Raw genomic sequence first — 17,459 nt, 5'->3', positions numbered from 1 at the left:
AAGGGAAGAAGAAATATCACAATTATAACGGACAGATTGGAGTCAATCTTCCCAAATTCACTGGATTTTAAAAACTCCTATGATAATCAAAAACCACAAATGCAACATTTAGATTAAAGAAAGCAGGCAGGCAGAAAGCAGGAAACTACAGGCTATATAGCGTAATATTTGTCTTAAGGAAAATGCTTAAAATCATTAAGGAAATATGAACAGGACATTTAGAAAATCACAATAGAATCCAACAGAGTCAAAATGGCATTGTGAAAGGGAATTTATGTTTAACTAATTTATTAGAATTCCTTTGAGCAAGAAACAAGTAGGGTGGATGATGAGGAACCAAAAGATGTAGTGTATTTGAATTCCCAAAAGGTATTCGAAAAAGATGCCATATAAATGATTACCAAACAACAAAGGAGTTGTGTTGTAGGTATTAAAAATTAGCATGAAGAGTGCATTCATTAACTAACAGAAAGCAGAACTACGATAAAGAGCCTTCTTTCAGATTGGTGAACTGTAACTAATGGAGTGCCATAAAGATCAGTGCTGTGATCCCAGCTATTTAAAATCTGTATTAACCATTTGTATTTTGGGACCGTGCGTATGCTAGCTAAACTTGCGGATGACACAAAGTTGATATGAAAGCTAACAATGAGAAGGACACAAAAAGTCATTTGTTGAGTGTGTGCAAGGAAGTAGAAAATGGGAGTATAACATGAGAAAATGCGAGTGTTTTCATTTTGGTGAGAAGCAGAATTTTTAAAACATTTATTGGAGAGGGTCTGCAGTAGTTTTATGAAACAGGGGGATCAGTGTCCTGGTATATAAATCTCAAAACGTCAGCATACCAGTATCACAAGTGATAAGGTAGACAAATAAAATGATTATAAAAAGGTAACAGTGTATAAAAGCAGGAAAGTGTTGGTGAGTCAGGAGGAATGTATCTTATTGCAAGCAATTCAGGTTTGCGCGACTAATTCATGGGATCAAAGATTTGTCCTTTGAGGAAGGCTTCAGAGGTTAGCCCTATACACAGTTGAATGAAAGAAAGTTAATCTCATTGAAACATATAAGATTCTGAGGGGGCTGAACGGGTGATTGCTGGGAGAATTTTCTACATGAGAATGAACCTGGAACTGGGGGTAGGCACGGTTTAAAAAGTCAGATAGAGATTAGCAGTTTCCCTCTCAGAGTTGTTAGACTTTGTAATCTCTTTCCCAAAGGATGGTTTTCAAGGTTGAGGTAGAAAATATTGTGATCAACAAATTAAATGTAATGGGGACAGGAAGGAAAGTTGAGTTAAGCCCACAATCAGATCAGCTATTTCAGTGAATATTGGAGCAGCCTCAAGAACGCTAATGGTCTACTTCTGCTCCTATTTCTATTGGTCTATGATCATTAAGTGTATCTGGTGCTGTTACTTTGTCCCAAAGTGCTTGGGGATTAAAAACAGTAGTAATAGGTTAGGGAAGTTTAATTATCATCAGTCAGTAGGAAGATTTAGGAAAAGTCAGTGCAATGAAGGATAAGATAATAAAAATGTAAAGCATGGGAACAGCTTCAAATGAGGATCCATACAATTCAAGAATGAAACACCAATTTTATCATTTTGTTTTTACCGATTCTGCAAACTGCCTCGCTTCTAATAAAGTGGCATCTGCTGAGAATTGGTTTGTAAAGGAAGATCCATCAGGGAGTCTAAACTGGATTCGGCACATATTACTACAAAACAAAAGACAGCATTTTAACCAGCTTGTCGTAAACATAGTACTTGATGATGTAACTCCAAGTTTGAACTCACCACACTGAAAACACAAATATCTTAAAGGCTGATCAATACCTGATGAGGTTCTCATGATTTTACAAATGGGATCAATGGAAGCCCAATTTTACACTCCAGAAAGCCTGATGAAGAATGATAAAACAGGAAGCAATCTTTACACACCTTTATTCGGAGATAAAAAATCAAAATGCGAACCACAAACTCCAAATATAGTTGCAGCCCAATACTATTTATACAAGTTCAATTAAGTACAAGTTAGTGTTGACCAGCTGCATCCAACCAATGTAAAATATTATCTTTGACGGTTTATCCAAAGATATTTAGTACTCATTGCAACACTTTGAATGTTTGTTTTGCATTTTGAATGTTTAATTTATAAATTCAAATACAGCAATACCTGAACATATGATATTAAAATGTTACAAAATATGCTCTGGAGACTTTACAAACCCAGCAGTTCAATTCCGGATACTGACAGTGATACAGATCTTTATGTACTGCATTGCTTTTGACTTCTCAGAAATTCTGTTTTTTTTAAAAAACTAAATAATGCTGACTCCTCAAATGCCTCAGATAAAAACAACGAGATTTGAGGCCTGGTTTCTAATCAGGGCTCAAATCTTTTCTCTTTGGGATTCCATGTTTGCTGAAAGATGACGATAACTTGACACCAATTCATTTACATTTTGGTTTATCTGAATATGGGATATTTTTACAATGTATCTATGCTGAATAATCGAAAAATAAATTAATTATTTTTCCTGGATAAATTCTGTCAAGTTAAGTTTAAGCTCTCCTCAAGTTTATCCTGCCCCTTGGGTCTAGCAAAGCCCACAGCTTCCTTGGTACGAATACTTAGTTCTTGTCACATTACATTGCTGTATTCTTGAAGGCCATGCGTTTAGGAACCAAGATGAGCTGTTGTGTAATGCTGCTACAGAGCTATTTTTCATGAGGCTAGATTGGGTGAGACAGCAGCCATCCATGGCTTGCAGTTACCCATATGCAACATCAGAAGCATTTTTGTTGCCTGAACACTTCCTCCTGGTAATAGGCTGGGAATGGAAAGGAGGAATCCAGGTAACCTTGAGATCTCCCCTTTGCACCCACCACCTCTCCAAATGCCTATCTGGTTATAACTGTAACCACAACATCCTCTGGAGGGACTCCTCACCACAATGATGGTCCAGTACCTCTGCTCCTTTTTATTTCAAATACGAAAGTGTTGACCCCAACATGAAGGTGTCTCCTATCCCGCTTGATGCAACAGAAAATTACAGTACCTTCAAGAATAAAAGGCTACAAATTATCCCTATAGTTTTGACAGCAGACCCACCATTGCTAATTGGTGGCAATTGCAACAATTGGCCATTCATTAGTAAATCCTGCTTAAATCTATATTGTGACTGATCCCAAAATGCATGAGATCAGGATGTACATCTGAACTGTTGAAGTCCCAACCCAGAACAGAAAATCTGCTCTGAGCAGAACTACATTTGTGAAATGGAGTGGGAAATGGGAAGCAAAGGAATAAAACCCAAGTCCCTTAACTACTAATTAAGAGACCTTAGAGGAAGCGTGCCAAGTAAATATCCTCAGTAGAAATCAGCAAAAGAATTTGATTCATGAAGTACGTTAAATGAATGGGAAACAAAGTTAAAAAAAATTCAGAGGAACTGGACATGTGCAGGTTAGCCCAGTATTGTGTCACCCATTCACAAAAACCCTCAAGGTAGCAGTGGTGAGCTGTTTTGTCACGATAGTGTGGGGCTTGGTGGGGAAGCTACAGGCATCAAATAATCAGAAATTTATCTGCAGCCCTTGCTCTTCTCAGTAGTAGAGATTACTGATTTCGAAGGTACAGTCAAAGCAGCTCTGTTGAGTTTCTGGCTGTGGAAAGCCTTAGGGCCCCTGAAAATGTTCTGACATTAGCGGAAAATAAAAAGCTGAACTCCAGAACTACCTGTGCACCTAGGCAAGTTGCTCCAGTAGAGCTGCAACATTGGTATCTACTAGATAATGCAGAAAAATTCAAACTGGCCAATTACAGTAAAGTTAACGCTACTCCACACCAGCGGCCAAGTGATGACAGTGCTGTTACATGGTAATAACCTACTCAGTGACCTCTTCAGTTTGGGTTTTGTCAGGACCACTCAGCTCCTGCCCTTATCATGACCTTGACATGGACAAAAGAGCTGCATTCCAAAAGTGAGGTGAGGTGACTGCCCTTGAAATTACGGCTGCATTTAAGAGTGTATGGCACCAAATAGCTCTAGAATTGAAGTCAAAAGGAAAATAAAAATCAGTAAGAACTCTCCAGTGGTTCAGTCATATCCAGAAAAACAGAAGATGGCTGTAGTTGGCGGAGATCAATCATGTTAATCCAAGACATTGTTGCAGAAGTTAACCTTCAAGCATTTTAGAAATACAAGTTGGGTAACCAAAATATTTTCTCACAATCTCTCATGCAAAGACTGAATTCAGCCAAAAAGTGAATACCAGAATTTAAAATGTACATACAAAAACAGAAATTACTGGAAAAGCTCAGTCAGTCTGGCAGCCATCTGTGGAGAGAAATCAGTCAACGTATCTGGCCCAGTGACCATTCCTCAGATCTGGTCAAAATGTCCTCAGTTCTGAGGAAGGGTCTCTGGACTCAAAATGTTAATTCCGATTTCTCTCCACAGATGCTGCCAGACTTGCTGAGCTTTTCCGGCATTTTCGGTCTGATTTCCAGCATCTGCAGTTCTTTTGGTTTTGATTAAATATACACATTTTGATATGTTTTGTTGAATGCTATACCTTCTTTCTTTTTTGTTCCTTGCTTCTTCAGTGGCCTGCCTCTGCAGCTCCGCTGCTTTTTTGGCTGCTTCAGCTTCCTCCTTTGTCTTTGCATAGCGTGCAGCTCTCTCTGCACGGTCCTAATAAGAAAATTCTTTCCAGTTATTACTAGATATTGTTGTTCATTTCATCGAATCATTTATGTTTGCATAAATCATAATATAACATTCAAGCTTCTTCATATCAAAGCTTTAGATATTTAACAATTTAATCTTTAACAAAGAGTATCCTAAACATTCCAACGTTGTCATCCAAGTAGGAAATAAGTCCATGTAAACTTAAATTGAAAAATAAATGATTTGACTTTATAACTTTATATCTGCTGATTCTAGTTTTGATAAATTTAAGGAAAAGACAGTATAGTTCCAAAACAAACTTGGGTATGATTTTAGATAAAGGGTGCAGAAATAAGCAGAGATGGCAGATTTTATGGATGCACTCAGTCATGTTTTTAAAAATCCATTTCCTTACAATATTTACATGATTAAATTAATTGGCACATCACTCTGCACAACCAGTAGTTTTAGAACACAGACTATTCCAGGTCTGAATTCTAGTTTCAGCTGTTGTGGATAAAAGTGTCGACATAACAGTGGAAAATTGGATTACTACCATTTCACTTCAGTTAAATGCATCTTTAGATAAGCTGATTGTAACACTGGGATATTGCTATCCAAAAATGTAACTACTGATTAGATCATCTTACCTTAAATAGTTAAGACGACTTTCGCTGCACTGAAGCTGTGAGATAAATGGAGACTAATGTGTTCTCCTAAACAGTGATATTTGGTTTTTATGCAGGGTGGAATTTCAAAACTTAGTTAAGGAATTAAACAAGATACTTAATGGTCAAAGCACAAACCAATGCAATCTGCTGTCTTATCCTTTCTCGTGCTAAACGCTCTTCTTCTTTATCTCGGCTTCGTTCCTCAAGCATTCTTTTTGTCCTGTCTTCCTCTTGCTTTCTTTTGAATTCCACCATTTCCTTGCCAACCTTCCTACGCTCAATTTCAACCTTAATTTCATTCTGAAAAGAATATATTTTTGAAATGGTTATAAAATGAGAGATTCATTAATTTAACAAGTTAATATATTTTAACTTTAATTTTCTCTTGGACAAAGTAAAATAAAGCCTACTCAGTTTAAAGAGCACTTAGATGGTGGTGTCCTTCATAACTACTGCTGTGTAATTGTTGAAATTTATCATTAAACGGGGTACTTTCCTGCTCTGTACGAAATAATAAGAAGGCTCAATTATCGACAATACCCAAAACTATTGCTTATCCTCTGTTCCACAGGTTTGGGAACATATAATGCTGCTTTTCTGCCCTTATCCTGCCTACCAGCTTTCTTTAAATTTTGGACTTAAATTTAGAAAGAGGAAATACACAGGTATCCAAATACTATAACCCAAAGCATTGCCAAACATTTCTATGACAAGGTAGGTGTAATCATTAATTTGAAGTTGTTTGATTAACACTTCCCTAAGATACTTGACAAAAACAGTTTCAGAAGTAGTCTTGATACATTGTATTATAAATGAATACATCAAAAATAGCTCAATCATTGCCACAGCAGTTCAGTAAATATGAACATCTTCAAATCCACCACACACAAGTGTAGGATAATAAAATGTAATACTCTATGCTTAAGTTTAGTACAGCTGGCTCCAGAGATGTTAAAATTATAATTCTATATATTTTGCTTCATGACAGATGTTCCTACTTTTTAAGAATGAACTCAAGATTGCTACATAATGTACTTTGACAGCAAATAAACAATAGCTATCCTTCTCTATACTCTATGGATGAAACACTTATTTCAAGCCACAATACTCCCTAACACACATCTTTCAGATGATAGAACTGAATTATGCAGCATTTCTTTACTTGTAGATTTTAATGCAACAAGAATTAGAATAACCAAAATACAAGGCAACATATACTTGTTATCTAACTTTTCAGGGCGGTGGCAATTATTTCATTTAGGTAGATAATCATGAAAAGCAAACTTCCTAAAAGCCAAGAGTAGTTTTTTTTTTATTTTTAAGGCAGTTGGGTGCCAAGATCAGGGAAACATTCATCACTGAAGTTGTCAGGTTAATAACTACCCTTTGTGAAGGTGTGAAAAAATTTATTCAGGTATCTGTCGGACCGTTTCAAGAGAAAGTTTTGCATAGTGGTGCAATTCACAACTGAAATGAACTCCAAACTCTTGCAGAGAAAGTGAGGCTGAACTGATAAGAAACAAACAGTTAAAAGCTGGTGATGGATGACTTTGCTCTTGCAGTACAGACCACATTATCCATGCTTTTCAAAAATAACTATGATTTCGCTCTGCGTTTTTTTAAGCTTGATTATATTTTAAATCTGAACTCAAATTTGCAAACCACAATAAACAGTATTTCTTTTTGGAAGTGTATCTGTTCATGGGTTGGGTACCTCTAGCTATCAAGGCCAGTGCTTATCTTGAGAAAGTAGCAGTCAGCTGCAGTCCTTGGCATGTAGGTACGCCCATAGTGCTGTTAAGAAGGGAGTGCCAGGATTTTGAACCTACCTCAGTGAAGGTATGGCGATATAGCAACAAGAAAGGAATGTGTATGGCTCAGAGGGGAACTATGATGTAGGTGATGGTGCTCCCACTAATTTGCTTGTCCGTCTTGGTGGCAGAAACTCTATATTGAGGAAGTGTCAAAAGGAGCCATAGAGAGTTGTCATGGCACATCACATGGATGACATACAATGCAGCCACTGAGAGTTGGCGGTGAATGGGGTGCCAATTATGAAGTCTGCTGATGGTGCTGAACTTCTAGAATATTTGTTTTGAGTTGTTCTCCTCCAGAAGAGTGGACAGTATTCCATCACACACCTGATTTGTGTCTTGTAGTTGATTGATAGACTTTCCTAGTCTCCAACGTTCTCTTCTGGCTGGTTTTTACATGGCTGGTCCAGTTCAGTTTCTGGGTGACTGCAATCCCCAGGTTGTTTATGAAAGGGATCTGGTGAGCCAATGGTTAGATTCTCTCTTGTGGGAAATGGTCATCCTCTGGTACTTATGCGGCTGGAACGTTACTTTCCACTCGTCAGTCCAAGCTTGGATCTAGTGCAGGTCTTGCCGCATTTGTACACTAACATACCTGAGAAGTCATGAATGCTAAACAATACTCAATCAATAGCAAACATTCTTATTCCTGACCTTATGGAGGGGAGTTCATTGATGAAACACTTGAAGGTGCTTTGACTTGACACTCTGCCCAATTCCCATTCAGTTTGGTCAGGAGCTTGGGGCCAGTCAAGGATAGTTATTGTTATGTCCTCTCAAGTTTGGCTATTTTCTCCATTTCTGGAACAAAACTGCAAAGAGGTCAAGAGCTTGAAAACAAACTGTCAATGCACAGGTCATTGCTGACTAATTGTTATGTAATAGCACCGTCATCGATCCTTTCCACCATTTTGCTGATGTTTACCAGTTGGATTAGCACGGTTTCTTTTGTTGACAGAATGTATCTGGGCAATTGCCCACATTGTTGGATAGATGCCGGTGTGCAGCTGCACTGGAACAGGTTGATAAGGAATTTCTGGAGTATGTCTTTTGTACCATTGCTGGGATGTATCAAGGTCCTTTGCAACATCCAGTGTCTTCAGCAGTGTCTTGATATCATTTGGAATGAATCGAATTAACTAAAGACTGGCATCTGTGATGCTCAGGAGGCAGAGATGGATCATCGATTTGATACTTCTGCTGAAGGTGGATGTAAGCGATTCAGCCTTGTCTTTTGTGCCAATGCGCTGGGCTACTCCATTATGGAGGATGGGAATACCTACAGACCCTCCACCTTGTTCATGATTTTTAATTATCCACCACCATCATGACTATATGCAGCACAGCTCGAGAGCTCAGACCTGATTCCTTTGTATTCATTCATGGGATATGGGCAATGCTGACTGGCTGGCATTTATTGCCGGCCCATAGGTGATCTCGAGAAAGTGGTGGTGAGCTGCCTCTTGAACCGTTGCAGTCCACATTATCCCTTAGGGGTGTCATTCCAGAATTTTGACCTACTGACACTAAAAGAATGTCAAGATATTTCCAAGTCAGGATGGTGAATGACTTGGAGGGGAACTTGCTGATGATGGTGCTCCCAGATATCTGTTGTCTTTATCCTTTGAAACGCAAGTGTTTGGGTTTAGAAGGTGCAGTCTAAGGATCTTAGGTGAATATTTGCACTGCATCTTATCATACACACTGCAACTGAACATCAGTGGTGAAGGGAGTGGATATGGTGCAAATCAACTGGGCTGCTTTGTCCGAGATAGTCTCAAGCATCTTGAGTGTTGTCGGAGCTGCACCCACCCAGGCAAGTGGGAAGTATTCACACTCTCCACACTTGTGTTTTGTAGATGAAGAACAGGTGTTGGGGAATCAGGGGTCAGTTAGTCTCTGCAGTATTCAGAGCCTCTGATGTGCTCCTGTAGCCAGTATTTATGTCATGATCCCAGTTGAGTTTCTGGTCAATGGTAACCCAAAGATGTTAACAGTGGGAGATTCAGTGATGCTCACACTATTGAATGTCAAGAAGTGGTGGTTAGAATGTCTATTTTTGGAAATGGTCTTTGCCTGGCATTTATGGGGTACAAATGTCACTTACCATTTGTCAGCCCAAGCCTGGACATTGTCCAGATCTTGTGGCACCTGAAGACTTGTGAATTGTGGTGAACATGGTGCAATCATCAGGAATTATTCCCACTCCCACTCCGTCCTCATCATTGGGGGGGAGGTCATCAATGAAGCAGCTGAAGTGGTTGGACCTCTGACACTATCTTGAGGAGAGATAGTAGTAACTCATGTAGAGATATCCTGGAGCTGAAATGGCTGACCTCCACAACCATGGTCTTCCTATATGTCAGATATATTTCCAACCAGTGCAGAGTCTGTCCCCGAATGCCCATCGGTTTGCTAGGACTCCTTGATACCACACTTGGTGGAATGTGGCTTTGATGTCAAGGACTGTCACTCTCACCACACTCCTGGAATTCAGTTGTTTTGTCCATGTTGGAACAGAGGCTATAATGAGGTCAGGAGCATGGCCCTGGCAGACCCAAATTAGGTGCCAGTCATTGCTGACAAGGTGCTGCTTGATAACACGATTGATGTCACCTTCCATCACTTGATTGACAATCAATAGTCTGACGGGGCCTAATTGGCCAGGTTGGATTTGTTCTGCTTTCTGTATACAGAACATATCTGTGCAATTAGACCATAAGATTTAGGAGCACAATTCGGCCATTCCACCCATTGAGTCTGCCCCGTGATTACATCATGGCTGATATGTTTTTCTATCCCATTCTGTCTTCTCCCCTTAACTCTTCACTCCCTTACCAATCAAGAACCTATCTATTCCTGACCTAAATACATAACTTGGCTTCACAGCCTTCTGCGACAACAAGTTCCACAGATTAACTGTTTCCTGACTGAAGGAATTCCTCTTCCTCTCAGCTATGTACGGTCATCCCTTCACTCTGGGACTGTGCCCGTGGGTCCTTGTCTCCCCTCCTAGTAAAACATCTTCTCCACGTCCACTCTATCTAGGCCTCTCAGTATTCTCTAACTTTCAAATCAGATCACCCTGCCCCCATCCTTCTTAACTCCATCGTGTACATCAACAGCTCCTCATATGATAAGCCCCAGGGTCACTCCTCAGCACCCATCCAATGCTAGCACATTCTTCCTTATAAAATGTGGCCCAAAACAGCTCTCAATATTCCAAATGTGGTCTGGCCAGAGCCTTATACAGCTTCAGCAGTATATTTCAGCTCTTGTATTCTACACCTCTTGAAGTTTATGCTAACATTGCACGGTGTACTAACTGCATGTTCACCTTTTCCAAATTGGTCAGATAGCTGCCAGGATTGCAACTATACTGGAAGAGCTTGGCCAGAGGTGCAGCAAGTTCAGAAGCAGAAGTCTTCAGTGCTATCGCTGGAATGTTGAGGGGTTCCAAAGCCTTTCGGGTATCCATGCTTCCAACTGTTTCTTGATATTATGTGAAATGATTCAAATTGGCTGACGATTGGTATCTGTAATGCTTGAGACTATTGGAGGAGATCGAGATTGATCATTCACTTGGCATTTGTGGCTGAAGACTGCTGCGAATGCTTCAGCCTTATCTTTTGCATTTATATGTTGGGACAGTATATTTGGGGAGCCTACACTTCCAGTGAATTGTTCAACTGTCCACGACCATTCAAGAGTGGGTGTACCAGGACTGCAGAACTTAGATTAGATCTAGCATTTGCTGCTTATGCTCTTTGGCATGCAAGCTGTCCTGATCGGTAGCTTCATCAGGTTGAAACTTCATTTTTAGGAATGTCTGATGCTCCTTCTGGCATGCCCTTCTGCACACTCCATTGAACCTGATTTCCTTTCCTGAATAACCTTAATGAGCCAGATGGGTTTTTCCAACAATTGACAATTTTTCATGTTCATCTATAGATTCTCAATTCCAAAACATATTTTATTGAACTCAAATCCAACCATCTGCCGTCTCAGGATTCAAACCCAGGTAACCAGAACATTAGCTGAGCTTCTGGATTAACAGCCCAGCGATAATACCATTAGGCTATTGTCTCCTCTTAATTTGTGTGGTTGCTTCACCTTACTGCATGCTGCTTGCCTGTTTGCCATGCAAGTAGTCTTCCACTGCAGCTTCACCAGGTTGACAACTCATTTTAGGTATGCCTGGTATTGCTCCTGCCATGCCTGGTATTGCTCCTGCCATGCCCTCTTATAATCTTCATTGAACCACCGTTGGTCTCTTGCCTCGATGGTCATGATGGAGTGGGGATATATACATTTGAATTCACTTTCTCCAAGTTCAAAACCACAGCATCTGGAATACTAATTCATTAATGCTATTTAAATACAAAAATATCCGAATGTGCCATTAAGCTGTATGCTTAAGGAAGAAAAAAAACCATAAATTGCAATGTTTACCGTTAACTCATCCTCTTTTTTCTGTTCTCTCTGCTCTTCTAGTTTCTTAGTGAGCCTAAATGTAAATAATAAGATGGAAAGCAGATTAAAAACCAGAACTGGCATATGTCGCTGACACTGACCACATGAAAACTGCTTAAAGAATTTCAGCAGATTCCAGATTTAGCCATTTTACATCCATCTTAATTTGGTATCATCTTAATGTGCTTTTTTTATTGAAAAGGTGAAAAAATATATTGATGACAGCAGTGCAGTTGATGTGGCTTACATGCAAAGCCTTTGACAAGTTCTCGCATGGAAGCTGGTCCAAAAGCTAAGAGACCATGGGCTCTGAGGCAAGTTGACAAACCAGATCCAAAACTGGTTAACAAATAGGAGACAAAGGATAATGCTAGAAGGTTAGTTTTGTGTTTGAATTGAATTGAATTAGCATTATAGTCACATGTACTCAAATGAGTACAGTGAAAAGTTTATAGTCGCCCCTTAGAGCACCATTTAGGTCCAAAGATACCTAGGTACAGCTTCTTTAGTTACAAGATTTGGAAGCGTGTAACCATCGTTCTACCACAGGGACTGGTGCTGGGACCATTGCTATTTCTTATCCATCATAACAACTTGAATGTGAATGTAGAAGGTATATTTATTAAGTTTGCAGATAACAAAAAATGGCATTGTTGATAGTAAGGATATAGTCACAGGCTACAGTCTGATATTCATCAGCTATAAACTGGGTGAACAATGACAGGTGGAATTTAATCCTGATAAGTGAGAGATGATGCATTTGGGGAAGCCTAGTAAGGGAAAGATTTACACAATGAATGGTAGGTCCCTACGGAGTACCGAGGAGCAAAGGTACTGTAGTGTTCAAGTCCATAGATCCCTGAAGGTGGCAGTGCGGATAGACAGGGTGGTGAAGAAGTTTTTTTTTAGAATGCTTACCTTCATTAGTTGGGCTGTAGAATATAGAAACAGGGAAGTCTTGTTGCAACTTTATAAAGCATTGGTTAGGCCACAAATGAAATAGTGTGTGTAGTTCTAGACGCCACACTATTAGAAGGATGTGACTGCACTGGAGAGGCTGCAGAGGAAACTCACTAGGATGCGGCCCAAGATGGAAAGTTTTTGTTATGAGGAGAGACTGGATAGGTTGGGCTTGTTTTCCTTGGAGCAGAAGCGGCTGAGGGTGAATCTAATTGAAATACACAAAACTACGAGAGGTGTAGATACAGTTGATCATGAGAATCTCTTCTCCATGTCCAAGTTCAAGGTGAGAAATAAGTGCTTTAGAGGCAATAGAAGAGGGTGGTGGAAATATGGAACATGCTGCCTGAGAGTGTGGTGGAGGCAGGCACTCTTGCAACATTTGAGAAGCAGCTGGGTGAGTACTTATAATGACAGGTCACAGCTGGCTATTGACCAAGTGCTGGTAAATGGGATTAGTATAGTTGGCATTTGTTCATTGGCATAGACATGGTGGGCTGAAGGAGAAAGTGAGGACTGCAGATGCTGGAGACCAGAGTTGAAAAATGTGGTGCTGGAAAACACAGCAGGCCAGGCAGCATCCGAGAAGCAGGAGAATCGATGTTTCGGGCATAATTTCTGAAGAAGGGCTTATGCCCGAAACGTCGATTCTCCTGCTCCTCGGATGCTGCCTGGCCAGCATGGTGGGCCGAAGGGCCTGTTTCCCTGTTATATAACTATGACATTTTGACCTATAAAAGGAAACAGCCAATTGGATTGAAAGACAACAGAGTAATTAAAATAAATTACGCTCATATCATTTTACTGAACACAAAATAAGGAATGGTAAGGTCGCGGGGAGTGCTGCTGAACAACGACCTTGGAGTGCAGGTTCATAGTTCCTTCAAAGTGGTGTCTCACACAGATAGGATAGAATGCGGCGTTTGGTATGCTTACCTTTATTGCTCAGAGTACTGAGTATAGGAGTTGGGAGGTCATGTTGCACTGCACAGGATATTGATCAGACCACTTTTGGAGTAGTGTGCGCAATTCTGGTCTCCCTCCTATGGGAAGGATGTTGTGAAACTGGAAAGGGTTCAGAAAAGATTTACAAGGATGTTGCCAGGAGGATTTGAGCTATAGGGAGTGGTTGAATAGGCTAGAGCTATTTTACTTCGAGTATTAGAGGCTGAGGGGTGACCTTATAGAGGTTTATAAGGTCATGAGGGGCATGGACAGAATAAATAGACAAGGACTTTTTCCTGGGGTAGTGGAGTACAGAACTCAAGGGCATAGGTTGAGGGTGAGAGGAGCAAGATATAAATGAGACCTAAGGGGTAACTTTTCCATGCAAAGGGTGATGCAGGTATGGAATGAGCTGCCAGAGGAAGTGGTGAAGGCACGTACAATTGCAACACGTAAAAGACATCCGGATGGGTATATGAATAGGAAGGGTTTGGAGGGATATCGTCCAAGTGCTGGCAGGAGGGACTAGATTAGGTTGGGATATCTGGTCAGCGTGGACGAGTTGGACCAAAGAGTCTGTTTCTGTGCTATATATCTTCATAACTGACTGGGCCCAGAAAGAGCTTGACTCAAAATAAAGAATTAAACTTCTGAGGTTCAACTAATTGTACAATTATGAAAAATAAAATCAAACTAACACAAGTACTAACAACAATGTTACAAGTCCAGGAAGTTAGAATATTCCAAATGCTTATTTCACATTAAGAATCCATTAACAAAACATTATCAAAATAAATACTTTAGGACATTTTCAAGTGACTTGCAGTTCAGACAGAAGTTAGTTGGAAATACCTTTCAACTCTGACGTTAAGGTCTTCTTCGGTTTGAGAAGGAACAGAATATTCATCAACACAGCATCTTCCAGGCGAGTCAACATGATCGGAATGGTCTGAACATGCAGACATTTTAGAAGGTGATTCTGGGAAAGCAGTATAAACAAATGGAGAACTTTATCTTCAAACATTAGTAATTGCACAAAATGAATATAGCATAACCAAGTTTGTAACTTGAATTGTTTTTAAAATGATTTTTCCTTGTACCAGATTCTCCCAAGACTCTCACTTACTGAGGTCCTGAAATCTTAAGAAATTCTCAGTACATCCTTCTCCTCTACAAATGTAATACGCGTAAGTTGTTTTTAATAGCCTTGCAAAAAGAAAATGTGGTTTACGTACAAGATCACATAGGAAGTGTTCACAGACTAAATCTCAGTTGACATGAAACCATAACTGGTCTCACCTGAATTCACAACAGTTACTGGACAGGAATCAACTGTAAAAAAGATTCGTCAGTTCTACAAACCAAAATATATGCAGGCCAATTCTAATTTCTCTGGAATAGACCTTCCAGGATTTGCTAATTTAAAGCAAAGTGAGGATCAAATTCATGTGCTTTACAAAACATGTTATGTAAAGAAGTCCCTTTGGTTTAATAATATGGCCAGCACTGCCAGAATCTACAAATCTTGACCCCAATGTTATCACAAACTAGATAATTTCACCTTCCACAGTATTTGAAAATCCAATTTCCTTCTCCAAGCACCAAATTTCAAGGTTCTCCACGTTCATAGTTCTTACCGGTGATTCACGATGATCAATGATAAGACAGTCAAGACTAACCAATGATCAAAAGTATGCCATCACATACTTCCACAGTAATGTTTTTTAAAAACATAGGCAACTTTGGGTCATTCTTTCTACAAAATTACATCTCAGATATGCTTTTGCTGTAAGAATTCTGGTCCCACATAATCATGAGAGGGCACACGTCAATCTTCTGCCCCAGCAGGAAGTATCCTGTGATGAAACTGAATGTGGACTCAAGAGAAAACTTGCCCTGTCATGTGGTATTGCTTGTAGTGGAGAGCTGCTATCTGATTGACAGTTCTTGGTAGGGGAATAGAATTTCTGGTGCTGATAGGCACTTAACTGACTCTTTCATAGAGTCAAGAGATGTACAGCACGAAAATAGACCTTTTGGTCCAATTCATCCATATCAACCAGATATCTTAAATTAATCTAGTCCCATTTGCCACCACTTGGCCCACAGACCTATCCAGAAGCCTTTTATATGTTGTAATTGCACCAGCCTCTGCCACTTCCTCTGGCAGCTCATCCATACATGCACCATGAAAACTTGGCATGAAACTTGCCCCTTAGGTCCCTTTTCAATCTTTCTCCTCTCATCCTCAACCTATGCCCTCTAGTTCTGGACTCCCCTACCCCAGGGGAAAAGACCACATCTTTTTATTCAGTCCATGCCCCTCATGATTTTACAAACCTCTAAAGTCATCCCTCAGCCTCTGACCGCTCCAGGAAAAACAGCTAGGCTTCAACAGTTAAAATGTGTGCAATATGAAGAATTGCTCAAAACGTATCAATATAATTTTGTTAGTACAATAATTTAAGTGCACATTTTATCTGTCTGCAACATTACTAAAGAGCTGAAAGAGAAACAACTGAGTAAGAGAAAGAATGCAATGGATGATGGGATCTTTGTTTATAACAAGAATTATAACAAGGAAAGTATAAAACTCAAATCAATAGCACCATTTGAAAGCTTAACAGCATATATGGATCTCTATTCTTTTCCAAATGACTGGAAAATTGAATGAAAAATGAGTTGTGAAGCAGAGTACCTGCAGTTCTTTATGTTAAGAATTCAAGTATCAATGTTTACATAGAAATTCACTTACTTCTTAAAAGTATAACTACATAGCTTTTTACTCAGCTGTAGTAACAGAAACATATTATCGTTGCTTCTGGAACTAAGCAGTTTGAGACTTTCATCCAAATTTAACTGTTGAAAAGCAGAGTGCTTATTCAACTGCCCCAAAACAGCATAACTGCAAATTAATTTTAAGCAATACGTTGTTAAAAAAATTAGGAAGACAGTAGATAAATTAAATAATCCTCTTATCCTAACATTGCTCCCTATTACACCAATAATGGACAGTTACTGCACAAGTAAATCCAGTGCTTCATAAAGAGAATGTTTGTCTCATGGATCACAAGAGATAATCTGATAATATCAACACAGCTAAGATTTCAATTTTTAATCATAACAGAACACTTGGTAGAGTTCAAGATAATCAGGCAGAGTCAACATGACTTTATTAAAGGGAAAACATATGGACCAAACTCCTTGAATTCGCTGCCATGGTTAACCCTGGATGAAGGATAACTGGTCAATGTATTATACTTAAATTTCCAGAAGGAATTTGATAAGGAGCAACATCGTAGGTTACTGCAGAAAATAAAATGTTCATAGCATAATGTGCAATCAATTGACATGGATAAAAGAGTGGAGGCTTCCAGGAAGCAGAGTAATGGTGAAAATGGATTTTTTTTGGGGTGGCAAAAGCAACATGTGGTGTACCACAGGGATCAATGCTTAGACCTCAGCTCTTTAAAATTTACATAAAAGACTTAAAAGAAGGGACGGAAGGTATGGTTGCCAAATTTGCTTATGACAAAGATAGGTAGGGAAGTAAGATGTGAAGAGGGCACAAAGTTACAAAAAATATCAATTGTTTCAGTGAGTAGGCAACAATTAACAAATGGTGCAAAACACAAGAAATTAAATTGTCCATTTTGGTAGAAACAGCAAAACAGATGTATGTTGTCCAAATGGTGAGAGATCACAGTTCTAAGATGCATAAGAATCTGAGTGCCTAACTGTGTGAATTTCAAATCGTTAGTTTGCAGGTACAGTAAATTTGGCAAGTTAATAGAATGCAATCATTTATTGTGAGCAAAGATGAAGACAAAAGTAGAAGTGTATGTTTCAGTTATACAGGACGTGGTGAGGCCATATCTGGAGCACAGTGTACAGTACTCGCACCTCTTAAGGACAAATC

General features: G+C 39.4%; 1 protein-coding gene across 1 annotated transcript in view; it reads right to left on the bottom strand.

The window, feature by feature from the left end:
• The window catches only part of ubxn4 (UBX domain protein 4), a 58,913-nt gene that overhangs the window by 20,401 nt on the left and 21,053 nt on the right, over positions 1-17,459 (bottom strand). The window contains exons 6-10 of the mRNA XM_043694032.1: positions 14,393-14,519; positions 11,615-11,669; positions 5,484-5,648; positions 4,583-4,701; positions 1,617-1,719 (exon numbers count right to left, since the gene is read on the bottom strand). Of these exons, the coding sequence (XP_043549967.1) occupies positions 1,617-1,719; positions 4,583-4,701; positions 5,484-5,648; positions 11,615-11,669; positions 14,393-14,519 (569 nt within the window). The remainder of the gene's footprint in view (positions 1-1,616; positions 1,720-4,582; positions 4,702-5,483; positions 5,649-11,614; positions 11,670-14,392; positions 14,520-17,459) is intronic.

Source organism: Chiloscyllium plagiosum, chromosome 7, assembly GCF_004010195.1.
Source record: "Chiloscyllium plagiosum isolate BGI_BamShark_2017 chromosome 7, ASM401019v2, whole genome shotgun sequence".
Taxonomy (NCBI): domain Eukaryota; kingdom Metazoa; phylum Chordata; class Chondrichthyes; order Orectolobiformes; family Hemiscylliidae; genus Chiloscyllium; species Chiloscyllium plagiosum.
The sequence above is the reverse complement of the archived record's forward strand: the minus strand, read 5'-3'. Positions and strand labels throughout refer to the sequence as shown.